General features: G+C 41.2%; 1 protein-coding gene across 1 annotated transcript; it reads left to right on the top strand.

Moving 5' to 3' along the window:
• The first annotated feature begins 1,831 nt into the window (after window positions 1-1,831).
• LOC126627844 (ras-related protein RABH1b) lies at window positions 1,832-10,745 on the top strand. Its single transcript, XM_050297419.1, has 6 exons — window positions 1,832-2,093; window positions 8,782-8,852; window positions 9,312-9,400; window positions 9,580-9,691; window positions 10,097-10,187; window positions 10,311-10,745. The coding sequence occupies exons 1-6, from the start codon at window positions 1,977-1,979 to the stop codon at window positions 10,455-10,457; spliced, it is 627 nt and encodes a 208-aa protein (XP_050153376.1). The 5' UTR covers window positions 1,832-1,976; the 3' UTR covers window positions 10,458-10,745.
• The last annotated feature ends 263 nt before the right edge of the window (window positions 10,746-11,008 follow it).

Raw genomic sequence — 11,008 nt, 5'->3', positions numbered from 1 at the left:
ATAATAATAAATTTACTTAAATCTGTATAGGCGCTAGGCCCCAGATTGCCGCTTGATTAGCACTTACCATCTTTTAGAACTTTGACCCAAATCATATTTCAATGTAGACTAGGGTTCAGTCTAGAATCTCGGCGTAAACCCTATGTAAGCCATACATTCCCGTATTAGGCTAATTGGACCACTAATTTAAAGCCCATAACTAGTTAGATTGGATGGTGTAAATTTGGGGAAAAAAATGCGCTACCATCTCATCTGGTACTGGGGTCCATGAAGAAGGGGATAAGTTTGTCATCAATGTTTGGTGGATACTTCCTATTTTAAATAGGAACATACATTTTGGAAAATATTTAGATTTTATAATGACCAAGTGTCTGAAATAAGAGTGATGTGGAAGCATTTTAATTACTAAAGTGGAAGCATTTTAATTACTAAATGACGTGGAAGATGAGGTGAATTTTAACATACAAAATAAAATAAGCCTAATGAAGATAATGACAAAAAGATCGTGAAAGTCATGACTCAGGAGGGAGGAATTGTTGAAGAACTTGAGAGGGAGGCAAAGACTTTATTTATTTATTTATTTTATTTAACTATTATTAAGGGGGAGGGTTCGACACTATTACAATAATTTTAAGGAAGGGGGAAGTTCTAACCCGGGACGTATGGGTAGCAATCTCATTACCCTATCCACTAAGATATTAAATCACATGCAAGGGCAAAAAGACTTGATGCTTTGAATATCTTGCGTCTTCACTACATGTCGCTTTGATTCGATTAGTACTATAATTCTGATGAACATAAAAACAAAGCAATTAATCTAATCATACACTCAGTCTCTTGAATTTTTGTTAGGTTAAGTATATTAAACCTAACCCTAATTCTTCATTCTTCTTATCTTGGTGTGATAAATTAGGTTGTACAAATATCTACCTCATAGTGACATTCTAGGGTTAGGGTTTAATAGTTCGCAACTAACAAAAAATTGAAGAGGCTGATAGTGTAGAGAATGAACCGTGTAAAATGGCAATGGAACCGATACATATCAGAAAACAAAAAACCGATGAGAATTGTATTGCATGTGATTTGAAAGACATTTTTTTTGAACTAATGATTGCCACCAATCTTCGTGGATGAAGGCTCCTATGCGTGTAGGAGTTGTGCTTGTTCACGAGAATGCATTCCTCGTCAGGTTAGTTTGGAGGGTACGGACACACTCGTAATTTGGGTAAAGACTACAAGGGAGAAATCAAATGTAAACTGTATCCGGAGATGGAAGGACGTTAACCCAAATTCAAATTTACATCTCGCTACTAATGCATAAATTATAATTATAACATTTATAAAACAAATATAAATACTAGGTAAATAGGGTCCCGGTAGATAAAACCTTTATATAAATTTGTTAGATTTTTATATGTAAGAACTAATCGCTAATTATCCAAACCACTTAGGAGTTAAGTAAGATTTAAATATATGTTTTACATCTCAACTTACATGAGATAAAATAATTTTTTTTGTTTTACTTTTGGCAAAAAGAAGAACTTTAATTTTTTTTTTTTCATAAAAAGATTGAGGGGAGGAAGGAGTTTGGTTAAGTCACACTATGAACAATTTAATTTGGTATCGAATTCTTCATTTATAAGATTTAAACCTATAATAAAAATATCAAAAGACTGTAATACTATTAGCGAAAAGAAGAATATTTTAACATAAATAATTTTTCCATTTCTTGGAAAAACCTCCCCTCAAGCCAATTTCACGCGCAAAATGCACTCTCTCCGTCTCTGTTTCCCCTCTCTCTCTCTCTCTGCCAATCACCGATATATAAATACGCACCCAACCGAAATCAAAGGAAAAATAAAATACAAAAAAATAGAGAATTTCGAACGAGGCTCCGAGATCTCGATTTGTCCGTTAAATCTCTGGCGAGATCTCGACCTTGAACCCGATCCGATCCCCATAGATCCGAAATCACCATGGCTCCCGTTTCGGCTCTCGCCAAGTACAAGCTCGTCTTCCTGGGGGACCAGTCCGTCGGTAAAACCAGCATCATCACTCGCTTCATGTACGACAAGTTCGACAACACCTATCAGGTAATTGGATTACACCCCTTTCCTATTCTTCTGCAATTTCTGTGTGATCTTCCGATTCTTCAATCCTTTTCTGTTTCATTTCTGTCAACATTTGCTACGAACTGCAGCAATGTCTTGTAATTGATTGATGGTAGGTTTCTAGGTGGCGATTGCTTTCGGTTACGGTATTAGTGTTGAAACGAACTAGTGTGGGCTGTGATTGCCGTCGAATTTCAAGTTCTTTCGGGTGTTGAAAATTGCGTTATGTATGTGTCAAATTTGTGAATAATGCTGGTTTGGTTTGTGGGGATCCAAAGACTGGTTGCTGTACTGTAGTGGCGGAAATCTGACTTGTAGTTTTCGAAAATTCGTTCTGGGACTGATGTGGCGGCTTATGTGATTGGGGCGGTACTGTGTCTGCCAACTGGTTCAGTACATTAGGGCATTCTTCTCTCTTTTTCTTGAAATGTGCTAATTGGATTACTACATGTGAAAATAAATAAGTAAAAGAGAAGGGTTGATTGGGAGATGGACGCTAATCAACTGGATTTGTAGCGGTTGTAATGGGTAGCACTAGTGTAAAATTGTAGATGGTTATGATCATTTAGTTCACTTTGGAGTGGGGAAGAAGAATTAAACAAAGATCTTACTACTTTGTTCGCATATTGCAACAGTAAATTCTAAACATCTATTGACCGGTATGGGTGGGGCTGAGATTCGAAAAAAGCTTGAGGCAGGCATTGACAGGGATGTGGGGAAATGGGTGTCACCCTTCCCGCAATTGGATCCTTAAATAAGGAACTATTTCTTAAATGTTAATGTATAAAGCCTGAAAATAGATCCTTTGAAAATACTTCTTTGTTTCGTTACCTAGGATCTATCTTGCAAAAGAACGGAGAATTAGATGGAGATCTCAACCATAGAATACAAGCTGGATAGATGAAGTGGAAGAGTGCATCCGGCGTGTTATGTGACCGCCGTATGCCACTGAAGCTCAAGGGAAAATTTTATAGGACGGCAATAAGGCCGGCGATGCTGTATGGCACAGAATGTTGGGCGGTGAAACATCAACACGTACACAAAATGGGTGTAGCGGAGATGAGGATGCTTCGTTGGATGTGTGGGCACACAAGAAAGGATAAGATTAGGAATGAGGATATCCGGGGTAAAGTAGGAGTAGCCGAAATTGAAGGAAAGATGAGAGAAAATCGGTTACGGTGGTTTGGACATGTGCAAAGAAGGCCTACTGACGCTCCGATTAGAAGATGCGACGATGGGACAGAGGTTCAGGGCCGAAGGGGTAGAGGAAGACCTAGGAAAACTTTGGAAGAGACTCTAAGAAAAGACTTAGAGTACTTGGATCTAACGAAGGACATGACACAGGATCGAGCACAATGGCGTTCTAAGATTCATATAGCCGATCCCACTCAGTGACTTGGATTTTCCAAGTCTCCAACCGAGAAGTTTTCCTCACTCGGAAAATTAAGGGAACACTACCCCAACCTACATGCTCCACTCAGAAAGCTTCAACATACAAGCTTCAACAAAAGAAAATTCAAAGAACTTAGCGAAGAAGGCTTTGGTGTATTTAACACAATACGTTGAAATGAAGGAAAGCTTATTTATTGATATCCCCGATAAGCTACAAATATGTACATATACATGAGTCAAAATAAACACACAAGAGGGAGCCTTCACAAAGGTTGCTTAGAAGAAGTCTCAGCAGTCGGTAGAGCCCCAGAAAGAGAAGGCACCGAAGGGGGATCATTTGGAGCCTCAGTACTGGACAGAACCCTAGAAGGAGGAGGCATCAGAGGTTGATCATTTGGAGCTTCATTACGCGGTACAGCCCTAGAAGACGAAGGCAATAAATGCCTTTGGAACAAACCTACAAATCTCTGATGATCAAGTAAAACCTGACCATCAGTTTCCTTCATCTGGTCAAGCTTCCTCTTCATGTTTGTAGCATAGTCATGTGCGAGCCGGTGCAACTGTTTATTCTCATGCTTGAGCCCTCTAATCTCCTGTTTGAGACTCATCACTTCAGCCGCCAATGATTCAACTTGGCGGGTTCGAGCAAATAGGCGTTGGGCCATATTAGACACAGAACCTGCACACTGAACACTGAGAGCCAGCGAATCCTTAACAGCTAACTCATCAGACCGTTTGGAAAGTAGTCTGTTATCTTTGGGAGTGAGAAGGTTCCTGGCCACCACCGCAGCGGTCATATCATTCTTCATCACGGAATCCCCAACGGTAAGAGGACCAGTAGGGGAGACGAAGGATGGGCGCCATATGTTGTCTGGAGAAGGCGGGGCTGCCTCTTCAACAAGGTTCAAGTCAAAACGACGGTCGGAGGGGCCAGACATTTTCAAAGGTGTTGAAGAGAGAAGAGGTCGGACAAATCAAGATCTTAGAAGTGCAAGAATGAAGCTTCTACTGGTGGAGATTCAAGTGTGCTTTGGAACTTAATGCCAGCCCTTATAAAAATCTGCACTCGACGGAGCTTCAGAAATCGAAGAGGCGCCTGCTCAGAAATCGAAGAGGCGTTTGCTTTCTCAAAAGCTGGGCTGCTTAGAGATCACGAGGGTTGATCTCAGAAATCTAAGAGGCGTTTGCTTTCTCAAAAGTTGGGCTGCTCAAAGACCACGAAGGCTGGTCTCAGAAATTGAAGAGGCGCTCGCTTTCTCAAAAGCTGGGCTCCCCAGAGACCACGAGGGCCGATCTCAGAAATCGAAGAGGCACCTACTTTTCCAGCCTTGTCAGCACCTGTCACACGCACACTCAGCTTTGCGGAAATTATGGGCATTCTGTCGAAGACTTCTGGGGAAGTAGAAAACACATGAATCTTACTGTTCAATCACCCACTTCCCACACGCAACAATAGCTCATGGGTACCACAGAAAACTTTGCCAAAGTTCCCTGCCAAAGTTGAGCACGTGAAGCTTGCAGCTCCCACTACATCGCTCTGACCAAGAAGGGTAAAAGAATAGCAAAGAAACAGCACTAACAAAGTTTAGACCCATAAATTTTGAAGGTCTAGCTACCATATTATTACCCACAAGGGTAAAGGAACAGTACCACTGCTGGATAATTGGACAGTCCCTGTGTGTCAACCTCTGTGCTTCGTGGCAAGGTAGACTAGCAAACATGCCCAACCTTTACTCACATTCGAGAAAACACTCCCAATAAGATTGCTTGCTCCAAAATCGAAGAGGCACCGTCCTCCGAATCTCGAGAGCCAGACTCCCAACATGACTACTTTCTTAAAAATCGAAGAGAGGGTAAAGGAACAGTACCATTGCTGGATAATTGGAAAGTCCCTGTGTGTCAACCTCTGTGCTTCGTGGCAAGGTAGACTAGCAAACATGCCCAACCTTTACTCACATTCGAGAAAACACTCCCAACAAGATTGCTTGCTCCAAAATCGAAGAGGCACCGCCCTCCGAATCTCGAGAGCCAGACTCCCAACATGATTACTTTCTAAAAAATCGAAGAGACACTGCTCCCCGAATCTTCGAGAGCCAGACCCCCAGCGTGACTGCTTTCTCAAAAATCGATGAGGCATCGTTCTTCGAATCAATCGAAGAGGCGCTCGCTTTCTCAAAAGCTGGGCTGCTCAGAGACCACGAGGGCCGATCTCAGAAATCGAAGAGGCACCTACTTTTCTAGCCTTGTCAGCACCTGTCACACGCACACTCAGCTTTGCAGAAATTATGGGCATTCTGTCGAAGACTTCTGGTGAAGTAGAAAGCACATGAATCTTACTGTTCAATCACCCACTTCCCACACGCAACAATAGCTCATGGGTACCACAGATAACTTTGCCAAAGTTCTCTGCCAAAGTTGAGCACGTGAAGCTTGCAGCTCCCACTACATCGCTCTGACCAAGAAAGGTAAAAGAATAGCAAAGAAACAACACTAACAAAGTTTAGACACATAAATTTTGAAGGTCTAGCTACCATATTATTACCCACAAGGGTAAAGGAACAGTACCACTGCTGGATAATTGGAAACTCCCTGTGTGTTAACCTCTGTGCTTCGTGGCAAGGTAGACTAGCAAACATGCCCAACCTTTACTCACATTCGAGAAAACACTCCCAACAAGATTGCTTGCTCCAAAATCGAAGAGGCACCGTCCTCCGAATCTCGAGAGCCAGACTCCCAACATGACTACTTTCTCAAAATCGAAGAGAGGGTAAAGGAACAGTACCATTGCTGGATAATTGGAAAGTCCCTGTGTATCAACCTTTGTGCTTCGTGGCAAGGTAGACTAGCAAACATGCCCAACCTTTACTCACATTCGAGACAACACTCCCAACAAGATTGCTTGCTCCAAAATCGAAGAGGCACCGCCCTCCGAATCTCGAGAGCCAGACTCCCAACATGATTACTTCCTCAAAAATCGAAGAGACACTGCTCTCCGAATCTCGAGAGCCAGACCCCCAGCATGATTGCTTTCTCAAAAATCGAAGAGGCATCGTTCTCCGAATCTCGAGAGCCAGATACCACAGACCACTTTTTCAAAGTGCTCTGACAGAGTTAAAACATGTGAAACTGACAGCTCCCACTACCGTGCTATGACCAAGCAGGGTAAAGGAATAGCATTACTACTTGTTAGGGAGACTCCTATATATGTCAATCTCCATCCCCAACGGACAGGCAGACCTGCAAAAATGCTCAACCCTTCATCATATCTGAGAGGGCACTCCCAACGAAGCCTTTCGAAATATTCAGCTTTCTTTCCCCCCGATAATACCTTTGCAAACAAGCTATACTAGAGCAAGAATATCTCATATCATCAGGGTTAAAAGCAAGAGTATCCCATATCATGCTTTTTCCCTGTCTTTTCCTTTGGCCTTGTTTTTACCTGCAAGACAAGGAGAAAGAGAGCAATCAGTCAGCACTTGGAATCAAGCTTCCAGCCAAGAACTGACTGCCTGGAACCCCTTACCTGATTACTTACCTGGCATTGCTCTCGAGTACTCATCTTCAACATCTTATGTTTCCAGGGAAGATTCTGCATCTGCTTGAGGAACAGATAGGGCAAGTGCGAAGGATACAAGGAAGCATGTGGAGACAAGCGTAACAGCACACGTGCCGATACATCCATTACTCTGTCAAAAGCAAAAGTATCCCATATCAGCAGGGTGGAACGTACTCTAGATTTGATGGACTTGTTTTGACCCTCAAATTCTTCAGTCGGCCTTATACTCTGGAGGAAACCAGAAAACCCTCCAGCTCAGTTCAAGAATAAGCCTGTGGAAAGTTACTTCTTCAAAAGCAAAAGTATCTCATATCATCTCTTCTCATTTTTCTTCTCTTTATCCTTCATGCTGCTGCAAGATGGGGAGAAGGTGAACAATCAGTCGGAGCTCTGATTGCTTACCTTGTCTGTCACCTCTTTCAGCAGACCCCCTAGCTCGGCGACTTGGGGGACTCCTACTACATGGTTTGTATCGCGCTTGACCAAGCCTGAAACTACAAGTAAGCTTCAAGTGAAATTGATACATTACCTTGTGCATCTCCACCAGTTAAAGATACCACCCCTGGATGGAGGAAGAGTACTTCCAGAGAAGATGCCACATCTACCTATGAGACAGATAAGGCAAGTCAAGACGACTCCACACTCCGATACTTAGAAGTTTCGTGATTACGAGATCATTCTCCCACAATATTTCTTAATGTCATTTGTACTAAATCATTCACTTGTACTCACTAAAGGAGAGCTTGAACCTATGTACTTGTGTAAACCCTTCACAATTAATGAGAACTCTTCTATTCCGTGGACGTAGCCAATATGGGTGAACCACGTACATCTTGTGTTTGCTTTCCTATCTCTATCCATTTATATACTTATCCACACTAATGACCGGAGCAATCTAGCGAAGATCACAAAAAGCGACCGTTTTCGCTACCTAGGATCTATCTTGCAAGAGAACGGAGAATTAGATGGAGATCTCAACCATAGAATACGAGCTGGATGGATGAAGTGTTAGAATGCATCCGGCGTGTTGTGTGACCGTCGTAGGCCACTGAAGCTCAAGGGAAAATTTTATAGGACGGCAATAAGGCCAGCGATGTTGTATGGCACAGAATGTTGGGCGGTGAAGCATCAACACGTACACAAAATGGGTGTAGCGGAGATGAGGATGCTTCGTGGGATGTGTGGGCACACGAGAAAGGATAAGATTGGGAATGAGGATATCCGAGGTAAAGTAGGAGTAGCCGAAATTGTAGGAAAGATGAGAGAAAATCGGCTCCGGTGATTTGGACATGTGCAAAGAAGGCCGAATGACGCTCCGGTTCGAAGATGTGACTACGGGACAGAGGTTCAGGGCCGAAGGGGTAGAGGAAGACCTAGGAAAACTTTGGAAGAGACTCTAAGAAAAGACTTAGAGTACTTGGATCTAACGGAGGACATGACACAAAACCGAGCGCAATGGCGTTCTAGGATTCATATAGCCGACCCCACTTAGTGGGAAAAGGCTTTGTTGTTGTTGTTGCTTATCTCTTTTAGTAACTGGTCAGATATATTTATTACCTTTTTTTTTTGTTGGGATTGTGTAAATTTTTTTGTTTGTAAAATGTCATTCATTTTTCTTACATTTCTGTACTGATATCTATTCTCAATACTCAACCTACATGTTGTTAATTATTTGTTCAAGTTTTCTCTTTCTTAGCTTGTATGTTTATTTGTTACAACCAGGCTACCATCGGCATTGATTTTCTGTCAAAGACAATGTATCTTGAAGATCGAACTGTTCGGTTGCAGCTCTGGTTAGTCTTTATCCCTTTATTTAGTTTTTGGTCCTGTAGATGTTATCTTTTTCTTCCTAATTTTTGTGACCAATTGATGGAGTATAACTCCCGTTTTCATGTATAAGGTTAAGTTTTCATTTTGACATGATCTTGCTCGGCATTCTCATTCCATGATGTTATGTTTTTTTTTTTTGAAAAGAATTCCATGATGTTATGTTAGTTTACTGTTGACTTAAATGAATGGTTATTAGGCTTCTTTTATACAAGATATTGACCCTTGGCACTCAGTAGTACTCATTCTAAGCACTCGAGCCACATTTCACATTTCATTTTTAAACATTTGCTCTGAAGTTGTGGGGTTGTTTTATAGTTCTCTCAGTGATTAGCAGGGTTTACTTAAGTCATCCTAGAACAAGATTGGCATTGTGGGAATATTTTTTATCCCGTGATACATAAACTCTTAGAAATTTTGAACAGGGATACTGCTGGGCAGGAAAGGTTCAGGAGTCTCATTCCTAGCTACATCAGGGATTCCTCTGTGGCTGTCATTGTATATGATGTTGCAAGTATGATCTCTCTTTCTTTCTCTCTCTCTCTCTCTCTCTCTCAAAAGTAACTTTATTGGAGTTGAAGTTTGTATCTTTCTGATTTATTGGACTTGAAGTTTGTATCTTTCTGATTAAATGACTGGGATTTCATGTTTGATGAATTTCACTAACCATTTTTGGCTCATTCTTATGTGTAGGCAGACAATCATTCTTAAACACTTCCAAGTGGATTGAAGAGGTTCGCACTGAGCGGGGAAGTGATGTTATCATTGTACTTGTTGGAAACAAAACAGATCTTGTAGACAAAAGGTAGTGATTTGTTTTCTTCTTTGCAGTAAGTTATAAAGAATGTTGATTCTCGTGTTTCCTACTTCAATTTCACTTTTTAGTTTGATAGTCTTGTACATGTGGACGTGGTCTGCATGGCAACGATGACATGTTCATTTAGTGCAACTTTTTTCCTATTATTTCATTTGCATACTTGACCAATCTGAGCACTTTAAGATGTTTTTTTATCAAGCTGTGTGGATGTTCATTCGTAAAACATGTATGGTGAATACGTGTTTGGTACTGTAGATGGGAACGAGGAGGGTGGTACAAGTTTTCCCCTCAGGTCGTATCTCATTGTCAGTTAGGCTAGCTAGCTTCTTGCATTTGATTTTTCTTGCCACTTCTGGTGCTCATATTTGGGGTGTATTGTGGATTGATGGACAGGCAAGTTTCCATAGAGGAAGGAGAAGCCAAAGCTCGTGACCTCAATGTTATGTTTATCGAGACCAGTGCCAAGGCTGGCTTCAATATCAAGGTAAGCTGCATTTCTGCTCAGCGAGTTGTATCATACTCTACTCCCTTAATGCTGGTGATTGTGCTACTGTTCAGTACTTGCTATATACGTAGATTTAAATTAAATCTGTTATTCTCACAACAGGCACTGTTTCGGAAGATTGCCGCAGCTTTACCAGGAATGGAAACACTTTCTTCAACGAAGCAAGAGGACATGGTTGATGTGAACCTGAAGTCTTCGAACGCAAATTCATCACAGTCGCAGGCACAGTCAGGCGGATGCGCTTGTTAATTTTTACATGGGTATTAAACTGAATTTTTATTTTTATTTTTATTTTTTATTTTTTGCCCCGTTCCTTGTATGCCGCTTTGATCCTACTATCTGTAAAGTTAGTTGCTGTCTGAGTTCCACCATTTTGTAGCATTTGGGGTTTTGTGTTTGGTTAATTGTTAGCAAGTGTACACTGTTTGGGTAAGTTTAGAATATCAGACTTTCAGACTCGGTTAAAAGTAATTAAAAGAAACATTTACATTTCTTTTCTGCAAACTAATTTTAATAAATTCGGATGGTTGTATTGTATGGGTATGTTCGGAAAGTTTCGCACTATTTTAGTTATTGGCATGCGCTCGAGCTGATTACTGTCGAATCAGAAAAATAAATTGGTATTGAACTTATTATTCATAGAATCGAACCAGGCTTTTGGTTTATAAGTGAAGAGGAACATCTTTAAAACCGACTTCTATTTGGATTTCCTTCCGCTTTCAATTACTGAAATCCAAATGCTGATCATTTTTACACATGTATGGTTTGTTTGGAATTGCATTTAAAATGGTTCAAAGCGT

This window comes from Malus sylvestris, chromosome 7, assembly GCF_916048215.2.
Source record: "Malus sylvestris chromosome 7, drMalSylv7.2, whole genome shotgun sequence".
Lineage (NCBI taxonomy): Eukaryota > Viridiplantae > Streptophyta > Magnoliopsida > Rosales > Rosaceae > Malus > Malus sylvestris.
The sequence above is the reverse complement of the archived record's forward strand: the minus strand, read 5'-3'. Positions and strand labels throughout refer to the sequence as shown.